The 25,780-nt window shown below is 48.5% G+C and overlaps 1 protein-coding gene across 3 annotated transcripts in view; it reads left to right on the top strand.

Moving 5' to 3' along the window:
* The window catches only part of LOC114487433 (spectrin alpha chain, non-erythrocytic 1), a 31,871-nt gene extending 6,117 nt beyond the window's left edge, over nucleotides 1-25,754 (top strand). For 2 of the 3 annotated variants that reach the window (XM_028497320.2, XM_055089445.1), the window contains exons 2-23: nucleotides 4,227-4,466; nucleotides 5,443-5,568; nucleotides 9,856-9,996; nucleotides 10,225-10,371; nucleotides 11,729-11,862; nucleotides 12,024-12,168; nucleotides 12,244-12,398; nucleotides 13,086-13,221; nucleotides 15,365-15,466; nucleotides 16,348-16,485; nucleotides 16,994-17,104; nucleotides 17,669-17,746; nucleotides 17,857-18,012; nucleotides 18,243-18,447; nucleotides 18,986-19,167; nucleotides 19,524-19,767; nucleotides 19,965-20,087; nucleotides 20,660-20,877; nucleotides 22,097-22,189; nucleotides 22,488-22,622; nucleotides 23,692-23,840; nucleotides 24,928-25,753. In XM_028497320.2, coding sequence (XP_028353121.1) covers nucleotides 4,230-4,466; nucleotides 5,443-5,568; nucleotides 9,856-9,996; nucleotides 10,225-10,371; nucleotides 11,729-11,862; nucleotides 12,024-12,168; nucleotides 12,244-12,398; nucleotides 13,086-13,221; nucleotides 15,365-15,466; nucleotides 16,348-16,485; nucleotides 16,994-17,104; nucleotides 17,669-17,746; nucleotides 17,857-18,012; nucleotides 18,243-18,447; nucleotides 18,986-19,167; nucleotides 19,524-19,767; nucleotides 19,965-20,087; nucleotides 20,660-20,877; nucleotides 22,097-22,189; nucleotides 22,488-22,622; nucleotides 23,692-23,840; nucleotides 24,928-24,991 — 3,219 coding nt within the window. In that variant the 5' untranslated portion in view covers nucleotides 4,227-4,229 and the 3' untranslated portion in view covers nucleotides 24,992-25,753. Of the gene's footprint in view, nucleotides 1-4,226; nucleotides 4,467-5,442; nucleotides 5,569-9,855; nucleotides 9,997-10,224; nucleotides 10,372-11,728; nucleotides 11,863-12,023; nucleotides 12,169-12,243; nucleotides 12,399-13,085; nucleotides 13,222-15,364; nucleotides 15,467-16,347; nucleotides 16,486-16,993; nucleotides 17,105-17,668; nucleotides 17,747-17,856; nucleotides 18,013-18,242; nucleotides 18,448-18,985; nucleotides 19,168-19,523; nucleotides 19,768-19,964; nucleotides 20,088-20,659; nucleotides 20,878-22,096; nucleotides 22,190-22,487; nucleotides 22,623-23,691; nucleotides 23,841-24,927 lie in introns of all 3 variants that reach the window. The other variant, XM_028497319.2, reaches the window with a different exon arrangement.
* The last annotated feature ends 26 nt before the right edge of the window (nucleotides 25,755-25,780 follow it).

The following is a 25,780-nucleotide window of genomic DNA, read 5'->3' as shown; positions in this document are numbered from 1 at the left end:
TTGGGGATTCTTTTGTCATCAGAAAGGGCTGCTTCCGAATGTGATCAGTGTGATCGTTTAGAGATTTCCGTGGCAGCTAAAGGAAATGCAGTGAGTCCTGTCATCTGGGGAGGCAGGACAAACACCATAGACATTAATCTAAAGACTGAGGCATCTTGTAGAAAGGCACATACAGTGGAGCTATTGTTACATGCATAACTAGCTATACATTCCTTGGAAATTTTATAAGCAAGCAAATTAGACACACAGTTTCCTGCTGTTTCTCCACCAAACTGTTTCCGGAGAGATGAGAACAAAGGAAGTATATAAATTATTCTTAACACTAATTGTTTACTAACTTTAAGAAGACTCAATCTTTAAAAAATTAATTTTGTTTTTTTTTTTAATGATTCATATATGCTCCTTCCCCCTTTTTTTCCCCCCTCAAGTGGGGATGGAAAAGATAAGAGGTAGTAAAAGGAATTAATAAATAACTGAAGAGCCTTTAACAAAGAGTGTGTCAGCTCCGATCATGTTAAGAATCACTGGTTCTCACATGCTGGTCTGGGAATCGGAGCATCCTGGGTCACCCTAGCTCTGCAACTTGCTTATTAGATGATCTTTTGTCTCCTGGCCACTTAATAATGAAGTGACAGCAGTTTCTCTATTTCTAAGCTCAGAGTGTAATTGACTCTCTAAATGTGTGCTGAGTTCTGTGGTCAGAGAGTAAGATAAGGTCTCGTTTATAGTCCCTTAGGAACTCTAAATTCCGTAAAGAACTTACAAAAACGCAGGAGAAGACAGTAATCAGGTGGCAGAATGTGACGTGATGTTGCTCTAAGGGGGCCAGAGAGGGAGTGAGGGCTTCTGATTCAGGCCTGCAGAGAGGACAGCGTAGTTGCTTTAGACTTGGAGGGGTTTGAATGGTATTAACGGTCGAGTTGGGAGTGGGGGAGAAGAGAACATTTCGGCCAGAGGGAACTTTCTGGTTTGGGAAGTGGACCTGCCCTGGGCCTGTAACTTGGGGTTGGTGAGGGAGTTTGATGTAAGGTATGCCTGGAGCAGGTCACGCAGGTGAATGAGTGAATCGTAAATGTGGCCGGACCCGGTAGTGATTCTTGTCAAGATCCCAAAGAGGCTGATGTCCTAGGGCAGCAGCGTAAACCAGAACTGCCCTGTTCTTAACAGACGTTTCCTTTGTCAAGGTTACCCTCGGTTTTTGGTTTTAAGGACTCTCTTGAAACCCATTTTAAGAATAGAAACTATTTTTTTTCAGACACAGCTATCTATTAATGATACAAAACTGTGCCTTCTTTAACTTGATTTCCCCAAGGTCCCACCCTGCCAGCGTGAAAAGAGCAGTTATCCGGGTGTGGGCCACCCAAGCTCAGTAATTCAGGTCTGGTCATTAGGTTGACACCCCATTGTGTAGCTTCAGTCAGCACATTCCAGCTGTTCATTCAGCCACCAAATCTAGCTGTTACCTGGCCAGAATTCCAGTTTCACGATACAGAAATGAAATGGGGGTGGACTACTGAGCTCTCTCCACCCTTCACAGAGGAGCTCAGGGCTGCTTCTCCAGCACTCAAGCAAACATTTGTTAGTGACATCTGTCTGCTAGAAATCGGGACACAATTGGGACTTCCCTGGTGGTCCAGTGGTTAAGACTACACCTTCCAATGTGGGGCATCAGGGAGCTAAGTAAGATCTTGTGGCCAAAAACCAAAATGGAGAACAGAAGCAACATTGTCACAAATTCGATAAAGACTTTAAAAATGGTCCACATCAAAAAAATCTTTAAAAAAAAAAAAGAAAGAAAGAAATCGGGACACAACAACAAACATTACATTGCTCAGTGTCATTATACCGTGGGAAGTATGTGCAAGTGCTTTGTAAATCTACAGAAAAATGTGATTAAATCAGAGAAGGAGGGAGGGAAGGAGCCTGGAGTACAGCTTGGTAAGGAGACCAGATCCCTGCAGTTTCCTCATTTCAGCTCCTATTGAGACATGAATTGGGGTTATCTGGACAGAGGAGAGACAGAACATTCTGGGCAAAGGAAGCCTGAGCAGCTGACTTGGAGTCTTTAGAGAGAATCATGTGTTGGGAAGAGAGTATTTCTCTGTGCCAAGAGCGTACGGAGCATGGGTGAGACATATCAGTCAGGTGTGCTGGGCCAGATAGGAAGGTTCAACTAAAGAGGTAGATTCTTCCCTCTCTCAGAAGGGAGTGATGAAAGGTTTTAAAGCATGGGAATGACCTGTCAAAGAATATGTTTCTTGTTATAGTCAAACAAATACATTGGACTTTGTGGGAGAAAAACAATGAAGATAACTGGTTAATACGTGGAGAGTAATTTGGAAGGAATGGTGACAGGGCTAAAATCCCCTCAGTTCTCTCCCTAGGAAGCTAGGTCTCTTCATAGAAAAGATAGGCCTCAGAGTTGGTTAGGTGTGGGTCGGTCGATACTTTTCTTGACACCTCTTAAAGCTGCTCTTCTCTCTGAAGAGCTGGAAACTTTGCCCCGAGCTTAGCAGTGTTGTTTATCTCACAGCTGGATGGGAGCAGGGAGTGGGGGGGCACACAGTGGCCTCCAGACCTAATCCTTAGCCAGCTTATCCTTTCCCGTCAGCTGGGCCAGGCGAACAGGGTAACGGGAAGAGCTGTCAGATATGTTTCCTGGGCAGCACAGTTTTTATATCTTGTATAAATTATGGAACAAGAGCTGGAGAGACCATAAAGCTTATCTGGTCTGCTTTTTTACCAGGTCACAGACTCTTCTCTATAAAATGTAATTTTAAAGTTAGAAGGGTCTTGGGACCATCTCATTTTCAACTGGTGTTTTTAGTCATTCTGAGAAATTGAGACACAGAGAGAGAAGGCAGCTCGTGCAAGGTCACATGTTACTGACAAATTTACATGCTGTTTGTCATTAGTGTGTACCTATTTCCTTCTGTGGGTCCTTCCTTGGTTAGAGAATAAAATGGCTTATTTCTGAGAGAAGAGCAGGTAGCATATTCTGGGTTTGTCCCATAAATAGGTCAGATTTTCTTCTTGACATTAAAGGCTGGTGAAACTGTCCAGATCTGAGAGTGTAAAGTTGGGGTACGTTGAGTGCTATGGGGAAGTACCACCTACTCAATTAGCCTGTGTTTGTGATTAACTGGAGCAGGTAAGAGTCAGGTAGGATAAATCTTTCACCACACCTTTTTTTTTTTTTAAGATATGCTGTGATTTTCTTTTAATTTTGTGCATTCGGATGAAGCAAAGCCTGTTCATTGCCCAGCCTGAAGGAGATTGTAGGATTGACTTTTTGGGGTGACTGAGAAATCCACTACTTTAGGTAAATTCTGTTGGATTTTGATGTTAAAGACTCAGTTACTGGGCTCCCCTGGTGGTGCAGTGGTTAGGAATCCGCCCGCCAACGCAGGGGACACGGGTTCGAGCCCTGGTCTGGGAAGATCCCACGTGCCACGGAGCACCTAAGCCTGTGCACCACAACTACTGAGCCTGTGCTCTAGAGCCCGCGAGCCACGACTACTGAGCCTGCGCTCTAGAGCCCGCGAGCCACGACTACTGGAGCTCACATGCTGCAACTACTGAAGCCCGCGCACCTAGAGCCCGTGCTCCACATCAAGCGAAGCTACAGCAATGAGAAGCCCACACGCCGCAACGAAGAGTAGCCCCCGCTCACCACAACTAGAGAAAGCCCGCACACAACAGTGAAAACCCAACGCAGCCCCCAAAAAAAATTAATTTTTTAAAAAAAGACTCAAGTTACTTGATAATCATTCCCTTTTCTTCAGTGAATAACAGGCTGAGATCTAGAAAGATAGAAAAGCTGAATTAAGAGTAAATGTTTTCTAATCTCCACACCATGAAATGCACAGACCAGATGAAAGGACTGTTGAATGGATTTCTCAGTAATTCTTTGAGCTCCAAAGTTGGTGTTTCCTTTGAATTCTCAAGGCTCTATAGAATTGACAGTGTAAACCATAGTTCTCCCCTTCACGTTTCTCGCCTGGTCTCATTGCAGTGTTGGTAAGGCATCCTCTGAGGGGCCCACTTGGGCAGCCATTTTTTACGAGGGAATGGGGCCTGGGCTTCACTGTTAGCTCCTGAGAAGGGACCACTTTCAATTCATTTGTCTGCTTGGGCTCTCATAATTCTTTATTTCCTTCCAAGAGGCTAATGCCATTAAGTCTATTTTGGTGTCATGTGCTTACTTCAGGACTTTGTCTTTTCAGAAAATGGACCCAAGCGGGGTCAAAGTGCTGGAGACAGCAGAGGACATCCAGGAGAGGAGGCAGCAGGTCCTGGACAGATACCACCGCTTCAAGGAGCTTTCGACGCTTAGGCGCCAGAAGCTTGAAGATTCTTACCGATTCCAGTTTTTCCAAAGAGATGCTGAGGAGCTGGAGAAATGGATTCAGGAGAAACTTCAGATTGCATCTGATGAGAACTATAAAGACCCAACCAACCTGCAGGTGTGTCTGAGATGCCTGCCCAAACTCTAGAGCTCAGATGTCTTTGCCCAGAATTTATACAGATCTAATTATGACCTTGAGAGATTGAATGTAGATCAGACATAAGGAAGGACTAACTCACTATTCTGAAAAGCCCTTAGTGGTTGTATTAGTGAGCATGAATGTGGAATCCTGCGGGTTTTAATTTATCTTTTGCGGATGCTTTAAGCTGATGGTTCTCAATCCACTGCCTTACAACTGTTGGTGATCCTTCATCATTTTTCAGGGAAGGTCTGGTTTGATCTCTTGGAATATGTGTTTTTGAGAAAGGTATGCTAACTGCTGTTGCTGGTGAAAATTTGTATAGCTGTTTTTTGTTTTTTTTTTTTAAAAGCCTTTCTTCTTGTTGATTTTGGTGAAAGACTTTTTTAGCAAGTGGAACAGTGGTTGTACCCATGGTTCTTTTACTATGCCAAAGTCGTCTGAGAAGAGAAAATGATGAATGCTGGTTTAGGTGCAGGCCCTGCCTAGCTCAGCATGTGAGTAAAGAGAGGTATTGAGAAATGGAATGTATCAAGTCAATCAAAGAGTGTGGCTTCTAAAGCAAGCTAAAAAAAAGTCGTATCATGAATGAATGAATGGATTAGTCAGAGATAAACACTACATGCTAAGAAGGCTCTCAGTATGGTTCTGTATTTCTAAAAGGGATTGGATGTCCATAAAGGCTAATTTCCTGATACACAAGAAAATTATGATATTTTGTAGCATCTTGCTGTCTGCAAAGTTGTGGTCCTCAATGGCCAAGCTTTCAGAGGGCAAGTCTAGATGCAGGCAGAGTATTTGAGTAACTGAACCGGTAGGGGGCTGGTTGGGAGACTGAGTGAGGCCTCCATAGAGGGAGGGAGTGGGATGCAGGAGGGGAGGAATAACAGGGAGCGGGGGGCAGAATGGCGCGCGCCAAGGAGCGCGTGTGGCTCATCTCACGGTCCACTGACAGGGCAAGCTGCAGAAGCATCAAGCCTTCGAAGCTGAGGTGCAGGCCAACTCGGGAGCCATCGTGAAGCTGGATGAAACTGGCAACCTCATGATCTCAGAAGGGCACTTTGCATCTGAAACCATCAGGGTGAGTAAGAGCAGTGCCTGGTATGCATGGCCTTCCTCTCTGGTTGGTAGAGGAATGTGGATTAATGCTTACATGTAAATTTGGGTTCCTAAAAAGATAGATTTTTCTAGCTTTTTAAAGGAATTTGTGAAGTATCCTGATGGAGTTACCCAACTCCTGCTTTTGTAATATGATTCAGTATGTCTATAAACAAGCGTTTGTGTACTCAGTGAGGAAATTAATGTTCTTTTTGTAGAACAAATTAGGATGCAATTAGACTTTAAAGAAGACTGCATATATTAAACTTTTAACATTTTCAGATGGTTATTGGATGGGAGAGCATGTTAGTGAAATTGGTGAATTTAGGGATTAGGACACAAAGATAAATAGGATTAATCACAGACACTGTAAAGTCCTCTATTGGAAAGCTTGCTCTCTGGATCTTGGTGCCTTGCCCCAGGAGGGATTTACTGAGGTCTTGTCAGCAAGCCTGTTAAAGGTCCAGCTGTGAGGAATGACGTGTGGTACCTGTTGGTCGGTGACTGTGGCGACGTAGCTTACTTTGAAGCAGGAGTCCTCAAGCTTGGTCTGGCTTGTTTGGGTGCCATTTGTCGAGGCTGGGGCAACAATTGGTCTTTCTCTGTTTTGTTTAACATTTCCAATACCAAGGTATTAAGGGCAAACAAGCCTCTTTAGGATGCAGCGTGCATGCTTAGTTTCTCATAACTGGATGCTCTCATCTATCTTTGATTTCCTTCTTATCTATCTTTGTGTTTTGTTCTTTGTCATCCAAAGTCTCATTCCATTGAGGGACCAACCTTTTCAGTCCTTGCCCTGTCGAGGCAGTCCCGAAGACTAAGATGAAAGCCACGTTCTTAAGCCCCAGCTAGAAATGTTTCATCCTCTACTGTTCCCCGAGATCCACAGTGGAACATCCACAGGGATTTCATTCCCTTAGGTTCTGGTCTAGTAAATACTTAACTGTGTCTCTTTTGCTCTAATATACTCGGCAGTCTTATACTGAAGACTTGCAATTAGCCTTAAGCTTATTATTAATAATAAACTATTACTAGTAATGATTGTCAACAGGCAATAAAAGTAAATTCTAGGGCTTCCCTGGTGGCGCAGTGGTTGAGAGTCGGCCTGCCGATGCAGGGGACACGGGTTCGTGCCCCGGTCCGGGAAGATCCCACGTGCCGCGGAGCGGCTGGGCCCGTGAGCCATGGCCGCTGAGCCTGCGCGTCACAGGCCACAACAGTGAGAGGCCCGCGTAACGCAAAAAAAAAAATAAATAAATTCTAAATGCTATATGCCAACTATTTAATTACTACATTCAACCCATGCAGGCAATATAATACGTGCCTCTGCAATTAAATACAAAGACGTGGGACTTCCCTGGCAGTCCGGTGGTTAAGACTTTGTGCTTCCACTGCAGGGGGTGTGGTTTTGATCCCTGGTTGGGGAACTAAGATCCCGCATGCCGCGTGGCACGACCAAGAAAGTACAAAGATGCATCTGCTGATTTCCCCACTCTTTTGTATATAGTCTTACTGTAAATGAAATCAGCCAGAGTGCCGATTTGCTGATTCAGCTGCTCTGTATTAGTTTAACCAGGTTACAGATGGGGAATATGAGAAATAGATCAAGTGTTTGTCTTTAGTAATTAATGTGGGGGAGGGAGACCCAAAACTCTCTTCATTCCCCTCTTCCCTGTTTAGAGATCTTATTAAAGCAGAATTTGAGGGACTTCCCTGGTGGCACAGTGGTTAAGAATCCACCTGCCAATGCAGGGGACACGGGTTCAAGCCCTGGTCCAGGAAGATCCCACATGCCGCGGAGCAACTAAGCCCGTGCGCCACAACTACTGAGCCTGCACTCTAGAGCCCGCGAGCCACAACTGCTGAGCCCATGCGCCACAACTACTGAAGCCCACGCGCTCTAGGGCCTGTGCTTCACAACGAGAAGCCACTGCAATGAGAAGCCCGCACACCTCAATGGACAATAGCCCCCGCTCGCCGCAACTAGAGAAAGCCTGCGTGCAGCAACGAAGACCCAACACAGCCAAAAATAAATAAATTTATCAAAAAAAAAATTTGAAACTACCGTTAGCTACTATTTGTTGTGAAGCTGTTAATAGCTATTCATGTGCGAACACTTTGCTAGGACTTTTACATACGTTATCTCTAATCTTCACAAGAAGCTTGCAAGGTAGCCATAGTATAGAAGGGTCGAAGCTGAGGCTCAGAGAATTTTGAGCAACTTGCTCAGGTTCCCACAGCTAATAGGTGACAGAACCAGTGTTTCAATCTACTCCTTTCTTTAGTTACAGTTATTCACTTTGTTTTCCCAGCCCGAGTTTCATTCCTATCAGTTTTCCTTTCTTTTCCCCCAACTGCTTCTCTGAAAGCTGCTGCTGCTTGCTCAGGCCCCTGTCGAGAACTTTGCCTGAGCCAGCCAGGATTCTCCTCCACCCTGCCAGCTGTCCATGCGTTCCCTAAGCGCACCTGCCTCCCTGCCCGCTCACGCTCTCAGACACCAGCAAGCTTGTGAAACTGGCCTCTGTCAAAACTGCAGTATTGACAAGAGGAGACATACTGGGAGTGGCCCCGGTTCTTCCCTCGAGGGTATGGAAATGAGATTTGTGAGAGACTGACGGCTGACTTGTAGGTGAGGATTTTCTTGAGCCTTCTGTGGCCTCATTTTAATTTGAGCAAAGGGGGGACTTCCCTGGCGGTCCAGTGGTTAAGACTCCACGCTTCCGCTGCAGGGGGTGCGGGTTCGATCCCTGGTCGGGGAACCAAGATCCCGTATGCAGCGCGGTATGGCCAAAAAATTTTTAAAAAAAGAAAAAAGCAAAGGGTCCTTATTTAATCCCTGCGTTCGTGCTCCCAGGTCCCACGGTCATCCTGGCTTGGTAATTGACCTGGCCCGGTAACTCAGTAGCTTGGTTTGGCAGGCAACATTAACGTAGAGGAAGGTGGGTGGGGTGTGAAGACTGTTTGCGTCCTGGATAACCTGTCTGTCACCGGTTTAGACTTTCACACCGTACCGGACGGCGTGGCGCCCCATAGTGACTGCCACCCACATTGGCTCCCACATCCGAGTAGGTGGAGTATTGACTTGCTGTTGGTTGCCTTTTCCCCCTTGCCTGGGAATGCCTTTCACTTCCTTCTCAGTGGTGGACTCCGGTTTGAACCATCAGCGATGGAAGTGATTGTAGTGGTGGAAGTGAATTGTGTGAGCCTTTATTTTCCTCCCAGTGCTTTCTCCTTTCACATGAACCACCAGTACTTGCTCCTAAGAGAATCCACCCATGTTGACTATCCCGTGGCTTTCACCTTTTCAGTTTGCGGGGAGTGGCATCTCAACGATGGGTGGATCCCAGGTTTCTCGCCTGGTAGTGTTTGTGTTTGTGTCACTTGTTTCTGTTGTGTTACACAGAAACTCCCAGTATCTTGGGTAGGAATAATCAACACCTAGAGATTGGGTTAGAATGCCAGACTGCATCGCCTAAGCTTGAATTGATGATAATCCCCCTAGTTCTTGACGAGTCCTTACTAGGACTGTGCTATGAGAACCCAAAATGCTGGGAAGTGACTGTTTGGGCCTGTGGCTGCCACCTTGGCGCAGCTTGATGTAAACCTCACTTGGGATGTACTGTATGTACCACAAACTGCATCTTTTCATGAAGCACCAAAACAGCTTCTGCCAGGAAACCTCTTTGATAGCTGATTGTGTTTCAGGACCCCATCTTTTTACCTTTATACTAAGGTTTTCCTCTTTACTTGCGCCTCATAGTTATTTCTTTACATGTATGATGCCTATGGGACCTCTTGTCTTCTCCCCTTTACCTCCGTGAATTCAGAACGCACACTTCAGTGATTCCTGCTGCGGTTGCACGATCACACCTCACCTTTCCTTCCTCAATAGTCTTCTGACCTAGAAATCCCACTGTAATAATTTAACAGTTAATATAACTAAAAACATTACCTAAATACTTACCAAATAATGTGATATTAATAATAACTGATAATTATAAAATAATAGTAAATTCCTTGGCGTAAACTAGAATACATCTACCTACGAAAGGTCAGTTATTTTGTACTTTAAGACCTACCAAACCACTGTGAAGTGTATGCATTTTCCTCTTCTCAGTTAACTTTACAATTTCCCCTCAGTGTAGGGATTATCTTTTTAAAAAGACTTGTTCAGAGCTCTGTGAGGTTTCTAACTTGTTGGAACTCTGTGGAGGAGCCAGATCCCACAGAAATGGTTGTAATCTGTGGGGTTGGGCTCTTTAACCTCCAGACTCGTTTGATGGAGCTGCACCGCCAATGGGAGTTACTTCTGGAGAAGATGCGGGAGAAAGGAATCAAGCTGCTGCAGGCCCAGAAGCTGGTGCAGTTCTTACGAGAATGTGAGGACGTGATGGACTGGATCAACGACAAGGTAGGTCTGAGAAGGAAGGTGTGCTGGGGAGGCCTTGAGGAAAGAAGGGGACGAGACCCCTCCACGTCCGCAGCTGAGAGCCAGCAGAGCGGCAGTGCGGCACACAGAAAACTGCGTCTGCCAAAGCTGCCGCGGCCCCTTCCGGAGCCCATTTCGTGATGGGGTTCTGGAAGCCATCGTTCCCAAGTGTGTTTTGGTGACTCTGGCTCCGTTGTGGTCCCTGAATAGGAAGCAATTGTGACTTCTGAGGAGCTGGGCCAGGACCTGGAGCATGTGGAGGTTTTACAGAAGAAATTTGAAGAGTTTCAAACAGACATGGCTGCCCACGAAGAAAGAGTTAATGAAGTGAACCAGTTTGCCGCCAAGCTCATTCAGGTAAATAGGGAAGTGCTGTGTGCTTCTCACAGCATCGTCACATTAACTTCCTTTACTTTAACATTAATGTAATGTACCGTCATTACATTAACTTTTCCAGAAGAGAAGTTTTGATTGGTCGGGTCCCTGATTTCTGAGTGAGCAGGTTTTGGTAAGCATGTCTAAGAGTTCTGTTTAGGTCTAAGTAAGGCGGCAATACTGATCACTCCTAAATTGGAAAATGCTTTTTAACTTGTGGCCGTGGGCAGGAAGGGCAGAGTTCCTTTGATCTATTTCCTTCACCCACTTTCAGGTAGGGCTGAAGCTTTTATTGGGCTGCTGAAGCTGGGTGTCAGGGTTTCTCAGACTGGGGTGTGGTGGTGAAAGCTTTGTAGGATTGGCAGACGTCCACCGCTGCCTGATTGCTCTTCCCTTCCTTTTTGAATCGGAGCTTCCCTGGGCTCCCGGGAGCCTGGGGAGCCCTGTGATGAATGGCTCTCCACCAGGAGCTCAGGAGCCATTAAGAGGGGAGTGGGGCAGCCCCTCCCAGTTGCATGCATGTGCGGTCCTGTCACTGCCGCTTTATTCTCACCTGCTACCACAGGGCTCCGGAGACATCGAGTAGGATGAACTCGGGAGTTTCTGCTTTAGGGAAAACTTGATTTGGGGGGCGGGGTACACATGTATGTAGATCCTTCGGGACCGGTACTTGTTCCCTTTTGGATCCAGAGCCAGCATTCCTCAGATGTAATCTCACCCTTCCAAGTGGCGGGTGAGCTGCCCCCGGAATCCTGGGCCATCCCAGGGTTGTGCTGAGGAGAGCAGGCAGGCCAAGCCTGAGATCTCACAGGTGGATCCCACAACCCGGAAGTGCTTCACCGTATTACTTTACATGTTATTTTTATTTAAACAAGACAGAATGTGGTTAGTGGGGAAGGATACTTTGAAAGGAATATCTCCAGTCTGAAGCCAGGAACAGACCTGGAAAACCATGTGTCTGGGCAGGAATGCTTATTAATAGCCTCGTGACGTTAGAAACAGTGAACTTTGGAGCAGCTGGGGCGAGCGGTGCGTTGACGAGGCCGCCACAGAGGTGCAGCTGAAGGGCCTTAACGCAGGGGGTTTGGTTTGGGTTTGGTGCACAGAAAGAGACTCGCCCCACGGCTCCAGGGCGCAGAGAATGACTCTCGCCTTTTTATAGAGCAAGAAATGGAAGCTCTTTTTGAATGAGCTTCCCTTCATTCCACACAAAAAGCCAGTGTTTCTTTAGAACAGTAAGGTTTGCTGAGGCGGACACGTCAGGGAGCCAAGGCCAGGCGGGCAGTTGATGGGGCCACAGGTGCGGGTCTGAGCGCAGTCTCTGCCCGTCCTGGCTCAGGAGCAGCACCCCGAGGAGGAGCTCATCAAGACGAAGCAGGATGAGGTGAACGCAGCCTGGCAGCGGCTGAAGGGACTGGCCCTCCAGAGGCAGGGGAAGCTGTTCGGGGCAGCCGAGGTTCAGCGCTTTAACAGGTACCGAGCTGAGGGGCTCGCGGGAAGGGGTCTCCCCGGGGGCGTGGTGAGGCCCGGGGCGGGTCTAGGAAGATGTGGGGCTGACTGGGTCTTGGCCCTGCGTGGCGTCCCAGTCCCAGGTGGACGTGGTAACTGGATTAACAGGTGCCTCTGTGCTATAGGGATGTGGACGAGACCATCAGCTGGATTAAGGAGAAGGAACAGTTGATGGCCTCTGATGACTTTGGCCGGGACCTGGCCAGCGTCCAGGCTCTGCTTCGGAAACACGAGGGTTTGGAGAGAGATCTCGCTGCGTTGGAGGACAAGGTGGGTTTTGAAGGCAGCTGACTCTATAAATGAGTTAGCCCGGCCGGGAGAGCAGCCCTGACAGAGTGTCTGCAGGTCAAAGCCCTGTGCGCCGAGGCCGACCGCCTGCAGCAGTCCCACCCTCTGAGCGCCACCCAGATCCAAGTGAAGCGGGAGGAGCTGGTCGCCAACTGGGAGCAGATCCGCACCCTGGCCGCAGAGAGACACGCACGTCTCAACGATTCCTACAGGTAGAGACGCTGCTTCAGGGCCCCGCAGCCCGTACCAGGGGGCTTTTGTTTTAGAGGCGAGAGGAAGGCGGAGTTGACAGTCAGTTCTCTCTGCTGAGAGACCTTCTGTATAGCTTGACAGCTTTCCTCTAGTAAGAAAAGGCAGATGACTTTTTCTTACTGTACTTGTTATATATTTTTATATTGTATATTAATATATTTCTGTGTCATATTTGGAGATTGTAAGCTTTGTAGTGTTTACATATACACACATAATATTTATAACTTTATAAATATATTTTTTCCATCCCATATCACTGTGTTAGAACCAATAGAAATGGAAATAATCTCTTCAGCAATCTGAGCATCATGTGGAATACTCTGTTAAAGTTGAGTAAATCAAGGATTGAAAGGGAGAATGCTTCTTACTAATAACTAAGGGTTGAACTGGGGAGTGACAAGGAGGTTGAAAATAAGGGACAAGCTTGGGGAATTATAGTGATGGACAGAACCTAAATTTTAAAGGCTGGATTTCAGCCTTCTTCTGCTTTCCTTTACAGTGTAGATTGAAAGAGTCCCATGTTTCCGAGGGCTAGAGTCTGTATGGTTCGTTAGACGTCTGAGGACATGAATTCAGAGCTCTAGGGCGGCATCTTCCATCTGGGGCCTCCCCTGGAGACCTCTCCTCACTGACCTTTGGTTTCCCAGGCTTCAGCGCTTCCTTGCCGACTTCAGAGACCTTACCAGCTGGGTCACTGAGATGAAAGCCCTCATCAATGCAGATGAACTTGCCAACGATGTGGCTGGAGCCGAAGCCCTGCTGGATAGGCATCAGGAGCACAAGGTAAGGTCTCCAAGGTCTTCCAAAGGTAAAGCCATGAGCGTAACAGTGCATCACTGTAGCTCTCTCACTTACAGCTGGAAGTGGCTGAAACCTTGCTTACAGGTAGCTCTCACCATAGGGATTGTGGCTGGTTTTGCCTTTGGAGACTTGCTTTACCTGCTTCTAATAGATGGTTAAGGGAGTTACATGTCAGGAGAATAACTATAGTTCGTAAAAGCAAAGGGCCAAGCTCTGGCAAGGTGGAGGTGCTACTGTCTTGCACGTGTGTCCTGTGCCACCTTAAACAATGTCTTTGTTTAAATGCTGAATTTCATAGTTGGTTTGAGGGAATTTAAATTTCATGATTTGCTATTTCCCCAGAGAGCGTCCATGGGAAACTAGTTTTATGAGATCTTAATAGGCTTTACCTTAAGAAGAAGGGGTTTCTATGGCTAAGAAATTCTGGAAAACACTGTTAAACGAGATTTTAAAAATTAATATTACTATAGGTCTTCTGAGAGGTGCTAGATATAAAAAATTAATATACAAAAGTCAGATATGCCCCTCTGCATTAGCCGCAGTTAGAAGCGTAATTTTTAAAAATACTACTTATAATTGCATCGGAAAATGTAAGATACTTGGGAATAAGTCTAACAAAAGTTGTCTAAGACATCTGTGGAGAAAGCTGTAAAGTTTTGATGAAAGAAAAGAAACACTGAATAAAGGGATGGGCAGGGATGGAATGATCTCTTATAAAGGTACAAATTCTCCCCAAGATTTATACATTCAGTGCAATTCCAGGCGAAGGCCTTTATTTCTGGAATGAGGCAAGATGATTTTAAAATTAATTTGGAAGAAAAAAAGTCAAAAACAGCTGAGATAATTATGAAGAACAGGGGAGGGACTCACCCTACCAGGTATTATAAAATCATAAACAAATCCATCTGGCAGTACTTCCCTGGTGGCGCAGTGGTTAAGAATCCGCCTGCCAGGCTTCCCTGGTGGCGCAGTGGTTAAGAATCTGCCTGCCAATGCAGGGGACACGGGTTCGAGCCCTGATCCGGGAAGATCCCATGTGCTGCACAGCAACTAAGCCCGTGCACCACAGCTACTGAGCCTGCGCTCTAGAGCCCACGAGCCACAACTACTGAGCCCGTGTGCCACAACTACTGAAGCCCACGCACCTAGAGCCCATGATCCCAACAAGAGAAGCCACCACAATGAGAAGCCTGCGCACCACAACGAAGAGTAGCCCCTGCTCGCCACAACCAGAGGAAAGCCCACGTGCAGCAACGAAGACCCAATGCAGCCAAAAATAAAATAAAATAAATTTATTTAAAAAAAGAATCCGCGGGCTTCCCTGGTGGCGCAGTGGTTGAGAATCCGCCTGCCGATGCAGGGGACACGGGTTCGTGCCCCGGTCCAGGAAGGTCCCACATGCCGCGGAGCGGCTGGGCCCCGTGAGCCATGGCCACTGAGCCTGTGCGTCCGGAGCCTGTGCTCTGCAACGGGAGAGGCCACAACAGTGAGAGGCCCGCGTACCACACACACAAAAAATAAAATAAAATAAAGAATCCACCTGCCAATGCAGGGGACACGGGTTCGAGCCCTGGTCCAGGAAGATCCCACATGCTGTGGAGCCACTAAGCCCGTGCGCCACAACTACTGAGCCTGCGCCCTAGAGCCCATGAGCCACAACTACCGAGCCTGCGTACCACAACTACTGAAGCCCACACGACTAGAGCCCATGCTCTGCAATAAGAGGAGCCACAGTAATGAGAAGGTTGTGCGCAGCAACGAAGACCCAACGCAGCCAAAAATAAATTAATTAATTTTTTAAAATGTTAAAAAAAACTCCATCTGGCACAAGGAAGACCTGAAATAGACCAATGGAACAGAAGACAGAGAGCTCAGACCCTATAGATGTGTGGAAACTTGACAGTTTGACAGGTGGCATGAAAAGCCAGTAGGAAACAGACTTCTTAATAAATGATGCTTTCCTGTTTGATGACCTAGGCTGTTATTAGGAATCCTGGCCTTATCTTTGATTTTTTTCCTCATTCTAGATGTGATATTCCTGATTTGTAATGATTATGTGAAATTCAGTAACTTCCTCTTCTTTTACAAGATGCTGGGCATAAATTGTCCTTTTTTTCCCCATTAGGGTGAAATTGACGCTCATGAAGATAGCTTTAAATCTGCAGATGAGTCTGGACAGGCCCTGCTTGCTGCTGGTCATTATGCCTCAGATGAAGTGAGGGAGAAGGTAAGAGAGGAGAAAGACTCTTTTACTAAGTCTCCGAAAGCTATTATCCAGCCTTAAACATCCAGACGTTGCATTCACCCTGGTGTGTGAGAAAACTTACACAAGAGATTCCTCCTGGAAGCAGCAACTCCAGAGATTTAAAAAGAAGATGTGTGGTGATTGATCAGGGAGAGGAAGTTCCATTTGTTTGGGATACATGCAACACATTTCCTACTTAAAGGGGGCTTTGCAGGGAGCTGAGTCCTGCATTAGTAGTTGGAGCCAAGAGGAAACAAATTTGTATTAAATTATTTGTATGTGTGTGTGTATAATTCCAGAGTTTCAAAGTATCTTTATGAAGATGCTTGAGGAACATTAGATAATGATATATATTTTTAATATTATAGAGACCAAGAAGAGACATTTCAAAGACACACTTTATTGTCATTAACTTTAGAGCCTAAAAATTAAGCCTAGGGCATTCATGGATCTAGTCAGCATACTCTGGGGAGTACCCACTCAATTGACATCTCTCACCTAAGAGCCCCTACTCCATTTATGCTGCCTCACTTTTACATAGATGCCCTTTTTCTTCTACCTAGGGGTTTATTTGCCATTTTTGCCTAACATTATTTGTGATAATGTGGCAATAAATTAATTCTAGATTCATTCGAGCAGGACCACCCCTCTTAGGTTTAACATAAACTTTCAGCAAGCCGCTCAGGATCTGTGGTTTCTTGGGGCTTGCCTGACACGTGCAAGGAAATGTTCTCCTTCCCTTATGCAAATCGGAGCAGAGGCCTGAAGGTTGGCAGAGGGTTGGAAATGCCAGGGCAGCCTCTGTGTCTGCCCAGTGGCCGTGGGCACTGAGGTTCCCTCCGCCTGCCCCCTCTCCCTCCCAGCTGACCATCCTCTCCGAGGAGCGGGCCGCGCTGCTGGAGCTGTGGGAGCTGCGGCGGCAACAGTACGAGCAGTGCATGGACCTGCAGCTCTTCTACCGCGACACTGAGCAGGTGGACAACTGGATGAGCAAACAGGAGGTGACTGGGGATGGGAACCGGCCGCCTGCGCCGCCTGCTGCTCGGGTAGCACATTCTGTGCGGGGATCACCACCGGTTCAGTTCTGCATCAGGTGGAGGGGTTGCCAGCTTCTGTGAGCTCTGCCAGCACGGTCCTTGCTGCCGAGATTGAAAGGCCCACAGAAAAGGCCTTAGTTTTTCAGGGGAGTGTGACGGTGTGAAGTTTTTTGTTAAAGAGATCTTGTTTCTTTAGAACACAGCATTATGCGTAATTTAAATCTAATAGAGGCGACAGAAGCTATTGGAAAAACGTTTCAGTGGAATGTGGAGTAAGGATTTCATGCTCTTGCTGGATTAGTTTTAAGGGAATCTGGAGAGCCTTCTGGCTTTCTGGGGGAGGTTTGAAGGTTTAATAGCCATAGAACGTCTTTCCTTCTTTTCGTCCTTCTGCCAGAATAGCCTTTGCTTTCCAGCCTTAGGAGGTGAAAGGAATCAGACATTATCTCAACACCTTGTTTCCTCTTGTAAGGCGTTCCTGTTGAATGAAGACCTGGGAGATTCCTTGGATAGCGTGGAAGCGCTTCTCAAGAAGCATGAGGACTTCGAGAAATCGCTCAGTGCCCAGGAGGAGAAGATTACAGTAAGAGCCCTCCTTGCTGTCAGTGCCCTCAGGTGGTCATGAGAGTCGGCAGAGGTCTCGTCTTGTTCCAGAAGCTTTCTGAGCAGATTCAGTGGCGGCTCCGGGGGCTTAAAGTCTCACGGTGATGATTGACCACCTTGTTGGAGACACAGCACGACTTCTAGAATGAAGTCATTTTCTTGATGTAAACCTCCAAGTTGAGATTACCTTCCTCTAAAAGTAATTAAGAATTAATGTAAGAGATATTTTCCCATTGAACACAGAACTTAGAAGTAGGAATTGAAAGGCTGTTGACCCATATCTGACTCCGTCACTTCCTGCTGTGACGTTAGCTGCAGCTAATGTCTCCAGTCCTGAGTGAAGCTAGCGTAACTCTGTGCCCTCTAAGAACATCAAGCAAAAACTCAACAGTTGAGGGATAAAGGTTATCATAGCAAACCTCAGAGTGAAAACCTTGACCTGTGTTCAGGTCTAGAGCATTCTGTGCCCTGTTCTGCACTTTCCTCTGGGGGCCAAGCTGTGGAAGAGTCGCTCACCAGTGAAGAACCTTATTCTTTTTCCTAGGCCTTAGACGAGTTTGCCACCAAGCTAATTCAGAACAACCACTATGCAATGGAAGATGTGGCTACTCGCCGAGATGCGGTAAGTGTGCAGCCTCTTTACACACCTCCTTTCTGTCCGTGGGTGGCCCTTCTGAGCCTGATCTGCTGGGGGGTAAGAGCTGGAGATTCACAGGGAGCCTTGCCTTCCAGCTGTTGAGCCGCCGCAACGCCCTTCACGAGAGAGCCATGTATCGCCGGGCCCAGCTGGCTGATTCCTTCCACTTGCAGCAGTTTTTCCGTGACTCTGATGAGCTCAAGAGTTGGGTCAATGAGAAGATGAAAACCGCCACAGACGAAGCTTATAAAGTAATGTCCTGTTAGCATTGCCATGTAGCACTTGGTTAGTAAGCTAAACACAGCACTCACAGATAAATTGTAGCTAAATAAAGAAATCGGAAATTCAAAAATACACACTATTTAATGTAAGCTGGCCGTCTTATACGTCCCCCTATAAAGATAAGTGTGAGGGTAATGCAGCGTAACTTGATGTTCTTAGGTTCAAGATAGAACCCGCCCCTTCTTCCTTTCCTTGGCAGGACCCATCCAACCTGCAAGGGAAAGTACAGAAGCATCAGGCTTTTGAGGCTGAGCTCTCGGCAAACCAGAGCCGCATTGACGCCCTGGAGAAAGCCGGGCAAAAGCTGATTGACGTCAACCACTATGCCAAGGACGAGGTGGCAGCTCGAATGAATGAGGTCATCAGTTTGTGGAAGAAACTGCTGGAGGCCACGGAACTGAAAGGTGAGAGGAGGTGTGCGCGGGGTTACGGGAGGCCGTTTGGGGAATTAAATCTTCCTCCCTCATTCCGTGTTCTGGGGACGTGTGCCACCCCGGCAAGCTGAGCTGTGTGACCTAGGCACTCGGGCTCACTTCCTGGGTAGGAGTCACCTGCCCTGGGTTCCTGATGCTTTGCTGATTTGGTGAATGTGCTTGAGCGTGCTGGTCGGGGAGGGCAGGGAGCCTGAGTAAGAAGGGATGATTTGGTCGCTGGGCCTGACTGAATTGGGCCTCATTACTGAAAGAGCACAGCCGTGAGCCAAGGGCGCTTAACCATTCGCCAGCCCCTATCCCATGGGCGTTAGAAGGCTTCTTAAGCGACTTCCAATTCAGCATCTACACGGTAGAGCCGAGGTTGCGGTTTTTCTTTACCCTCTCGAGAGCAGTGAAGTGGTAACTAAAATCCTGCGCCGTGGCCCTTCTGTGAGGCGCCATTGTTGGAGAGCCGCACTGGCAGGAGGATAATGTTAACTAATGAAATCAAACTTGGCTCCTTGACTAGGAATAAAGCTCCGTGAGGCTAACCAGCAGCAGCAGTTTAATCGCAACGTTGAGGACATCGAACTGTGGCTGTACGAAGTGGAAGGTCACCTGGCTTCGGACGATTACGGCAAAGACCTTACCAATGTCCAGAACCTCCAGAAGAAGCACGCCCTGCTGGAGGCCGACGTGGCAGCACACCAGGTACGGTGACCTGGGCGCGGCTTTTGGGCCAGTGAGCACAGGAGTGAGGGTGGCCGGACGGTCAAGACCAGCTGGTGTGGGGAGGGATGAAGCGTGTTGATTTTCTCAGAGAACCACGTGTGCGCCATACGCTTCTGTTCAGATTAGACTGCCTTCCCTCAGACCTTTCTGGGATCCCAGAATGAGGGGAAACGATGGCGGAAAGAACGCTCTCGGTGTGGGAAAAGAGCCGTGTTATATTTTCTTGGTATGTGAGCAAGCCACACCTGAAGTAATAAAGTCAGCCTAGAAATGTCCAGAACATAGTTGCCCCACACTGGGCCAGGCTTTCGAGACTCTGTCCTACCTGTTCCCAGGATCGAATCGATGGCATCACCATCCAGGCCCGCCAGTTCCAGGATGCTGGCCACTTTGATGCTGAAAACATCAAGAAGAAGCAGGAAGCCCTGGTGGCTCGCTATGAGGCTCTCAAGGAGCCCATGATTGCCCGGAAGCAGAAGCTGGCTGATTCTCTGCGTTTGCAGCAGCTCTTCCGTGATGTCGAGGATGAGGAGACATGGATTCGAGAGAAAGAACCCATTGCTGCATCCACCAACAGAGGTCAGCCTCCCGCCAACAGATAGGAATCCAGTTGGGAAAGGGCTCTACCCTTATGGCAGGAAGGGGACCAGTGTCAGAATGAGCAAGGTCAAGTTTAAGTTGAACTGGAAGTTTAGGTAAACCGTGGTGGATAAGTGACAGTTGTGCTGCCTCTTCTCTTGATGGCTTGGGTGAGTTGGGAGTGGTTTCTCCTTCAGGCAAAGATTTAATTGGAGTCCAGAATCTGCTAAAGAAACACCAAGCCCTACAAGCAGAGATTGCCGGACACGAGCCCCGCATCAAAGCAGTTACACAGAAGGGGAACGCCATGGTGGATGAAGGTGAGTGTCGTCGGAAAAGTGGCTTCGCTCTCATTCCTCACGGCGCTCTTCTCGGAAGGCTGAGCGCGTGGACCCGAGTCAGGCTGGGCTGTAGGGTTGTAGACCGTCCCCACTCTCTCCTGACTATGACTTTGACTTGCCCATAACCTCTCTGAGCTGAACTTGTTACCTGTGAGGTGGGGATGGTATCACCTGCTCCCACAGTTGTGAGGATTAAACGAGGTCAGATACCGAGGAGCCTGCGACAGTGCCCGGCAAGTGTGAGTCTCCATGACTGGGAGTTGGGGGAGTGGGGGCTGTTATTTTTATTGTTTCTTTATGATAACATCACTGATGCCAACTAGGGGTACCTGCTTCTTAGAGTCTAGATAGACTTCATGGTTTGAGGAGGCAGAAGACAAGCAGATCTGTTGGGCTGGAACCTGGACCTCTCATAAAACTGAAAATATGAAGGGGCCTGGCTCCCCAGGATGTAGTGTCGTAGGTGCTGTGAGCGCACAGAGGACGTTTTTGTCCTGTTGCAGCGTGTCCACGTGCTTCTCGTTGTCCTCCCTCCCCTGCCCGCCTCGCAGGCCATTTTGCTGCAGAGGACGTGAAGGCCAAGCTCCACGAGCTGAACCAGAAGTGGGAGTCGCTGAAATCCAAGGCCTCCCAGCGGCGGCAGGACCTGGAGGACTCGCTGCAGGCCCAGCAGTACTTCGCCGACGCCAACGAGGCCGAGTCGTGGATGCGGGAGAAGGAGCCCATCGTAGGCAGCACCGACTATGGGAAGGACGAGGACTCGGCCGAGGTGAGGCGCGCTGGGGGCTGCCGGGCTCGGGCTGGGGCTGGTTAGGAGCGTGACCACGTGGAAGGTGCAGCCTCACGCTTGTCACTCTTCAAAGTGTTTCAGCGTCTTTTTTCCCTTTTTATTATGGAAATTCAGTCTTACTTAAAGAAGAGAGGAGACGGCCTTTCACCATCAGCCGTGACCATTTCTCCATTCTTGTTTCATCTTTTCTCCCCCATCTGCGTACACATACGTACATAAACACAGTTCTTTGTTAGTCATCCTTTTGTAGTGGACCCCTTAAATTTTTTTTTTTTTTTTTTTTTGGGGGGTATGCGGGCCTCCCTCCATTGTGGCCTCTCCCGTTGCGGAGCACAGGCTCCGGACGCGCAGGCTCAGCGGCCATGGCTCACGGGCCCAGCCGCTCCGCGGCGTGTGGGATCCTCCCAGACCGGGGCGCGAACCCGGTTCCCCTGCATCGGCAGGCGGACGCGCAACCGCTGCGCCACCAGGGAAGCCCCTGGACATCTTAAATTTTATTCATAAAGGTCTAGGTGTAGCCATGTGCCTACCTCTTCTCTTGCCAGTCTTCACAAAAAGCACAGCGAGCTGAATATTGACACGACCTGAGATGATTTGGGGAAGTGGCGGTAGAGGAAAATGGAGAAGCACCGAGTATGGCGGGGAACGGGGTTCCCTGGACGAGGGAGCTGCCGCTTGTCGGGAATGTTTATTTCTTAGGATGGGGGTGGATCCGCTGTACGTGTGATGTTGTTCTTTATGTCCCTTCATGTGTTTCAGGGGTTGCATAGTTAAGCATGTAAAGGCAGGCTGAAAAGATTATAATAGAAATCACAGTATTTCCTCCAAATTAAATGTTTATCAAAAAGGGGGAGGGCTTCCCTGGTGGCGCAGCGGTTGAGAGTCTGCCTGCCGATGCAGGGGACACGGGTTCGTGCCCCGGTCCGGGAAGATCCCACGTGCCGCGGAGCGGCTGGGCCCGTGAGCCATGGCCGCTGAGCCTGCGCGTCCGGAGCCTGTGCTCCGCCACGAGAGAGGCCACAACAGTGAGAGGCCTGCATACCGCAAAAAAAAAGAAAAGGGGGTGGGGGGAGAGAGTGGAGGACTGATCGGGTCGCCTGGTAACTAAACAGATTTCAGAGGCAGGTGGTGTGTGGGAGAGGCAGCAGGGCGGCTCTGGCTTCTTGCTCAGGGTCGCCGTGTGTTATTTTGGTTCCAGGCTCTGCTAAAGAAACACGAGGCTTTGATGTCGGATCTCAGCGCTTACGGCAGCAGCATCCAGGCTCTGCGAGAGCAGGCCCAGTCGTGCCGGGTGAGTGTGGCTTCCGTTCAGCAGCTGCGAGTTTCCTGGGAGCTGGGGGGCCAGGGAAGATGAAGGACCCGGACGCGGCCAGCAGGTGGCACGGTCATAGGTGATGTTCTTGTGACCTTAAAGATCCCAGACAGCTGAACTTCCTGAATCAGATTTTGTTGGTAGCTTCAGAGAGGAACTCTCACAAAGGTGTGTCTGGTAAATTTGGGACAGCTGTGGAAGTTGGAATCCGCCGTGGGCTTAGGTGGCACACTGGGGACATCCTATAACTTCGTTTGCCTTTCCTTTGGATTTTTAGCAACAAGTGGCCCCCATGGATGACGAGACCGGGAAGGAGCTGGTCTTGGCGCTCTACGATTATCAGGAGAAGAGCCCTCGAGAGGTCACCATGAAGAAAGGGGACATCCTCACCTTGCTCAACAGCACCAACAAGGCAAGTGCAGAAAGAGGCGGAGGGCTGGTCCCCGTCAGCACCACCAGTTTCGCTCAGCTGGGTGTCTGGGCAGTGTGTCTTTCCAGGATGAGGCTGGTTTCAAAATTGAAGACTTTAGTTCCCTGGTCCACCTCCCACTTCATACAGGTTTATCCTGTTTTGCCTGTGATCAAGATGGCCAGTCTTGTTTCCTTGAATACCTGGAAGCTAGTGTAATGACCCACCCTCTCAAGGGTAGCTTTTTTCACCATTGAAAAAAATTCCACGTGGAATTTCTTTCTCTCCTGAACCAAAGTCTGCTTCTCTGCAGCTTGTGTCTGCTGGTTCTAGACTGTACGACTACAGCAGACAGTTGAAGACGGCGCCAGCGTCACCCCATAGGCTCCGTCTTCTCAAAGTTAAATGCTGCCTGGTTCATCAGCATTTCTCGCCTGACACGTTCTGGCTAGGCAGTGTCCTTGGAGTGAGGCCATGGTCCTCCACGTGTCATAGGACTGATCCCCAAAGAGCCTGCCTCCCCTCTTGGTCTAGGCTGGGGAAGTGTCCTCGGCCCGGCCGTTGTCAAGAACCTCCTACTCCCACACCCTCAGCTTACCCCGGTCGTGGGAGTTTGAGAAAACCTGACTGGTGTCTTTATGTTGACTCCCACCCTCAGCTCACCGTCCGGTCTGACTGATTCACTCAACAGCAGCATCGTCCAGTAGCACTTTCTGTGGTGGTGGATGTTTTTTGTCTGTGTTGGCCCCACAGTAGCTGCTGACCGCGGGTGGTTGTGAAGTACTTCACATGTGGCAAGTGCAGCTGCGTTTTTATTTAATTTCACTTAACTTACTTAAGCGTGGCTCATGGCTGCAGTATTAGCACAGTTGCAGGGCGTCTACGCGAAGAGAAGGCCGGCCTTCCTGCCCCGAGTCATCGGGGCTGCACTCGTGACCCTCTGCATACTTAGCACGCCACGGGATTCTCTTGACGTGATTAGAGCTTTCTTTTGTATGCACACAGGCCTCCTTGGATTCTTCCTTCCTCAGGGGAGGAATTGGCTTTCAGGTCTCTCTCTCTTTCCCCTTAGGACTGGTGGAAAGTGGAGGTGAACGATCGTCAGGGTTTCGTGCCGGCCGCGTACGTGAAGAAGCTGGACCCTGCGCAGTCGGCCTCCCGGGAGAACCTCCTGGAGGAGCAGGGCAGCATCGCGTTGCGGCAGGAGCAGATCGACAACCAGTAAGGGCCTCGCCATCGGGCACGAAGGGCCCAGCACCGCCTGGGGCTTAGTCTGTGTCACGCATGGGCTGAGGTTTAGGCAGCGTCCCGAGGCTCCAGAGCAAATGCTCTTATGATGCCTGTCTGCACTCAAGAACACACTCTTCCTGCCTTTCCCAAGTCACTTCTAACCCACACAACTCTGTTGGAACCTAAAATCCCTGACCCGTACCTTTATTTTCCTTTGTTTTGTCTTGCCCTGCATTGGCAAGTTTCTTTTCCTAGACATTTGCTAATTATTACCATCTCAGTCTTTGTCCTCCGGGTCAGGAGATGCTCTTGAAATTGGGTTTTTAGCTGTTCCACATCCCTCCTGCTCTGCCCTTTGTAAAAGGCCGCGTAGAGAGCGTCTCTGTCTATCATGACTTTGTGCTCTGAGACTGGAGTGTGTTTTTTATGAAACGGCTCTGTCCTCTTTCCTGTAGCTAAGCCCCCGTAAAGACCTATGTCCCTCCTTTAGGGCATATCTTACTCTGCTCATGAAATCAAAAGCTTTAGACACTTGGGAGAGATCCAGAAAATACATCCTCACTAGAGTTTAAAATAATAGAACTTTTCTGACCCTGATGATCCCCGCGAAGATCGGTTCTTTGTACACTTAATTGGACGTTTTCTGTTACTGTTAAGACAAGAACGAGAGGTTTGGGTCTGGATCATAAATACGAAAGCAAAAAAGTGGACCAGATATCTGACTACAGATGCGTGTTAGCCCTCAGGAAAATCTCTTCCTCGGGGTGGTCACCGTATCCCCTGGCCTGGCTCTGCGAAGTGGCCAGTGTTTCTAGCACAGGAACATTTACTGCCTTAAGCGTGGCAGATGTCAGGAAAATGAAGGTGAACTAACCCTCTAATTTAATTTGATTTTCCTGCTCTTTCCTTACTGTGATTTTACTCCCGGCCTGGCCTGCTTCCAAGAGCTCTTGAATGACTCCCTAATTTTCCCCACTCAAAGCATCCGCCGTCACAGCACCCATCAGAGCCGCCGCCTTCCGTTCCCGTGGATTAACCCACTAATCCGTGCGTGCTTTTGCTGTGCCCCTCTGTGCAGGACGCGCATAACTAAGGAGGCCGGCAGCGTGTCTCTGCGTATGAAACAGGTGGAAGAACTGTGAGTAGGCCGGAAGCTCTGCCGAGCGCCGCCCTTGGCTCCCCGTCCGTCCTCCCGCTGCCGCTTCTCTTGAAGGCGCGAGGGGCGGGAGGGGCCCGTCTCCGGCAGCAGCTTTCGCTCACAAGGGAAGGGGTTTGGGTGAAGCTGTGTCAGCCGTGGCCGCTTCTCTCGTTGGTTGCTTCTGTGCAGCTGTGTGTTCAGAGTGTTGTTGGTTCCCCTGCTGGTGGCTTTTGTGCTGGACCAGCCACTCTCAGCAGACCCGGAGGCCGATGATGCCTTAGTCCTCCTCAGTAGGCAGGAAACCACATGCCTCGTAAAGTGCTCTGATACTTGGTAATTCGTTCCTTTCTTATTTCACTTTTGGAAGCTTAGACTGGATTCTAGATTTTTTCTTTTTTAATTTTAACTCAGTTGTACTAAGTTTGTCATTTTCACATCTCTAAAGATACTAGGAGTTCAGTCTTTTGTATTTTAGTTCCCAAGAGTGAGTGTCATTTGAGTCTTCATAAGAAACGTTCAGCTAGTGAAATGTGATTTTTGTGATTTCTCCTTCCGAAGTGGCCAAAACTTTCTGAGAAATAAATGTATTATTTTAGAAACAGTAGAAATTTCCTACTGTTCTGGAGATACTAAAATCCTATATGAGGCTATTTAAGATAGCTCAGCATACCTTCCCCCACCGCCTGGGGGCTGCTGGCAGAATCATACGGCAGGAGAACAAGCCCTCTGTATACATTACGCGCAGCAAGTTCACCTCATCTCGCAGCTGTAGTCGCATGGAGCCTGTGGTGGT

The sequence above is a fragment of the Physeter macrocephalus genome, chromosome 13, assembly GCF_002837175.3.
Source record: "Physeter macrocephalus isolate SW-GA chromosome 13, ASM283717v5, whole genome shotgun sequence".
In the NCBI taxonomy this organism is placed as follows: Eukaryota; Metazoa; Chordata; class Mammalia; order Artiodactyla; family Physeteridae; genus Physeter; species Physeter macrocephalus.
Note: the sequence above shows the minus strand (reverse complement) of the source record. Positions and strands in the feature narration are given on the sequence as shown.